This window comes from Pinus tabuliformis, chromosome 2_2 (genome assembly GCF_031772625.1).
Source record: "Pinus tabuliformis cultivar Carrire ecotype Pingquan chromosome 2_2, CPIR1, whole genome shotgun sequence".
Taxonomy (NCBI): Eukaryota; Viridiplantae; Streptophyta; class Pinopsida; order Pinales; family Pinaceae; genus Pinus; species Pinus tabuliformis.
The window spans coordinates 906,792,419-906,796,063 of record NC_142300.1 but is presented as its reverse complement, the minus strand read 5'-3'; the positions used below and the strand labels follow the sequence as shown (position 1 = coordinate 906,796,063).

At 32.7% G+C, this 3,645-nt stretch overlaps 1 protein-coding gene across 1 annotated transcript; it reads right to left on the bottom strand.

Annotated features, from left to right (window-relative positions):
* Window positions 1-262: 262 nt before the first annotated feature.
* LOC149195941 (O-methyltransferase 11-like) lies at window positions 263-2,204 on the bottom strand. The gene is made up of 3 exons (XM_089408952.1): window positions 1,393-2,204; window positions 912-976; window positions 263-785 (listed from the first exon to the last, which is right to left on the bottom strand). Exons 1-3 carry the CDS (start codon window positions 2,162-2,164, stop codon window positions 486-488), a joined length of 1,137 nt encoding a protein of 378 aa, XP_089265078.1. The 5' UTR covers window positions 2,165-2,204; the 3' UTR covers window positions 263-485.
* Between the last annotated feature and the right edge of the window lie 1,441 nt (window positions 2,205-3,645).

The window sequence follows — 3,645 nt, the reverse complement described above, 5'->3', positions numbered from 1 at the left end:
AATAGCAGTGAGTGCATGAATTGCACAGATAAAAATTATCGTCTGCATTGGGAACTAGGTTGTTTCTAAACCATAACAGAATACCCCGTAGAGCATGAACTACACGGCTAAAATATCTACCATTGGCGTTGTGAAATAAGTCGTTTTGTGTATTAGTGGTGTAGCAATAATTGAAGATGGGATGTGCGTAATGCTATCACAATACTTTCAAACATTAACATCATAAACTGGAGACATACACCGTAAAGTCAGACACAACACAAGTATTCAATAATAGCCTAATTGTATTAAAAATACAATAAATAAAACATAAGATATGCGATTACATCATGACTTCTCAATATATTTTGGTGGAGACAGCGTGATTCTTCATGGGTAACAACTATATCGATAATGCAATAAACTAAACATGAACTTCATATATTGCGGTTTAGAAGCACACTAATTTTCTGCCACAAATAAACTGTAGGAATAGATCTAAACATTTAGGACTTGATTGCTTCAATAACTTTAGTTAAAGTGCCGTTCCTCCCCACGATTTTAGAGATAGAAAAACCGGCTGCTTGGAGTAGATCATTCCATTGTTTTCGGGTCCTTTCACCACCTCCCGGTAAACAATTCAACATAACAGCATCTAAAACATTGGCAGATCCTATCATGTCAGAGCCTTCTGTTAAATCCAAGATAGCCTCAGATAATATTAACTTTCCTTTGTCCGGAAGAGCCTGGTGGCAGTTGTTCAGTAGCTTGATGCAGTCTTCGTCGTTCCAACTATGTAGAAAATTCTTTCATGGGCAAATCCAAAATAAACTCTTAGAAGTAAATAAAGTACTAATATCTTGCATATAGATATTACCAAATAATTAACGTCCAAATAAATTCCATTACAACAGCCAAACAGTATTACTCACCTTCATAAAAATCGCATCTGCAGAGGGTGCGCTCTCAAACAGGTTTCCGCTCATGTGCTGTACGCCTGCGTGAATTAGAATAGGATTAACGAATAGATAAGGAACACGGTGTCCTCATAATAAAAATAAGGAGGAGGAGTTTGATTTAGATATAAATCTTTATATGCATGGGAAAAGTATATCTATAAGCTGCAGTCTAACTATAAGCTGCAGTCTAACTGGATTGCTTTTTTGTTTAGAAAATTATCATTATCAAAAATATAATTGAAATCTATTTTCATTATCAAAAATACAATTCAAATACTAATACAAATTTTTTTGAAATATTTTGTTTACTTTTTAACGGTTTAGGAAACTATTATTTATAATTGAAATTTAAATTTAAATTTAAATAATGATAATATCTATGAATGAGGCAGCAAAATTGGACATAAATAACTATATAAAGATTAAGAAGAGCGAAATAGAAAAATAGAGATACCGGGGATAGTTGGTGCATTTGCGATGACTTGAGGAAGATCAAAGTTGATAGCGCGAATATGAGGATGTGCTTCAGTTATGAGGCTCAATGCTTCCCCGCGCCCTCCGCCCACGTCCACCAGCGTGTTGATGTCTTTGAAGCCGTCATAAACAGCTAAGACATATGTGATAGTGGCCTTTGTTACGGAGACCATGCCTGCGTTGAAGATGGCATTGAACTCCGGCTCGCCGGCTGCGAAATTCCAGAAGTCTTTGCCGTTGCCACTAGAATTCTTGAAATTATCGCCGCCATGAAGCACACGTTCGTGAATATGGTCCCAGGCAGTAACGTAAAGTGGGTGTGTCTGCAAAAGAACGAAGGGAACTAGGCTTCGCGAACTAATATCCTCGGAGGTGAAGTAGGTTTTGGTGAGATTGGTAAGGCCGTATTTTATGTTCATGGGAGCATTAACTCCCTCCGGTGGCACGATTGCCCGCAAGATTCCCATAGTGGAAAGGTAAGTAAGAATGCGGGAAAGGGCGCCCATGTCGGGATCTTCAGAGGGGAGTTGGGCGGCGATCTGGTGCACGGAGAGAGAAACATCGGGGCCGGCTTTCGAGATGATGTCAGGGATTTTAAGACGAATTGCACATTTTAGGAGAAAGGGTGTCTCTAAGGAAAATGCCAGACCTAGGGCCGAAGCCCGAAGCGCCTCTTCGTCCTTCACAGATTGCATATTCATATCCGGAGCCTGAACAAGAAAACCTTCGTTGTTCACAGCTTGGATGTTCATACAACTCCTTCAACTCACCACAGATCACTTGGATAGCAAAGGAAGAGGGATGCCAAATATATAATATTTGGTGGTAGCTTCGTGTCGCCTGCTACGTCACAGTGTGAATTGTGATTCAAATTCCGTGAGCTTGATTTAACAGCAGGGCCCAAGGCCCAAACTACTGATCGTCATATATTTTTCTTCGAGTTTCGATTTATGGCCCACACAAATTAAGAGTGTCACCTTAAAATTGACGATTCACCATTTGTACAACCTTATTTGAAGTTGTGCTCATTTCTATATAATATTTTCACCTTTCTATATATGCTGTAGCTACTTTATCGACGACAAACTAAACACTCTACCCACTAGGTATTTATTCGTGCCGAAAACCTTGACTTGATTTCAGGGTCCGAGGTTGAATGAATTGATACCAAACTTTCTTTGATGTAAAGACCCTACCCACTAAATATTTAATCCTGCCGAAATTTATGACTTGAGTGCGTTGATATTGACGGGTTGGTCGGTATCGACAGTGGCTAGTCTCGAAAACCACTTCACTTAGGTGCCGTATGAATTCAAACCAATCGTGTGGTTAGTTTGTAGGTATTGGCTTGAATTTGGATGGCATGGTTTTTAATACCTTGCCCATAGTATGAGCACACTTATATTTGTCAACGTGATACACAAGTAAAAATTGATTATCTAATCATTTGATTCATACACATAGCAATCACATTAATAATTACCCAGTGTATTTTGTTAAAAATAATTTATTCTTCATTAATAAATGAAAAAAACAATAACCATATATATAATTATGTTTATTATTATATATATATATATATATATATATATATATATAACTAATCATAAAATACAATACAATAATATAATATAATAATTTAATATAACATAATCTACTAATAATAATAATAATAATAATAATAATAATAATAATATCACATCATATATTATAATAATCATATAATATTATAATAATTTAATATAACATAATCTAATAATAATAATAATAATAATAATAATAATAATAATATCACATCATATATTATAATAATCATATAATATTATAATAGTAATATAATAAAATATATAACAATATATTATATAATATTATAAAATTTGATTATTATATATATTATAATATATTTTAAATAATAACAATTTAGTATGTAAAATATTGTTATTATATTAAAAATTAACATATTAGTTATTATTTAAAATATATAATTATCACCATTATATTATTTTCAATAATAATTATATATTTATTCATAAAATTGTTAGTATTTTTTTTATATTTATTTAGATTATATTAATAATATTAACTAGATTATATATTAAACTAAAAAATATATCTAAAGGATTAATAACTTAATCTGTTATTAATATTATAAACTTAAAGGAATAATAAATTCAATAAATAAATATTATAAACACAAAAGATTAATATAACAAACCCTTAGGATTAGTATTAT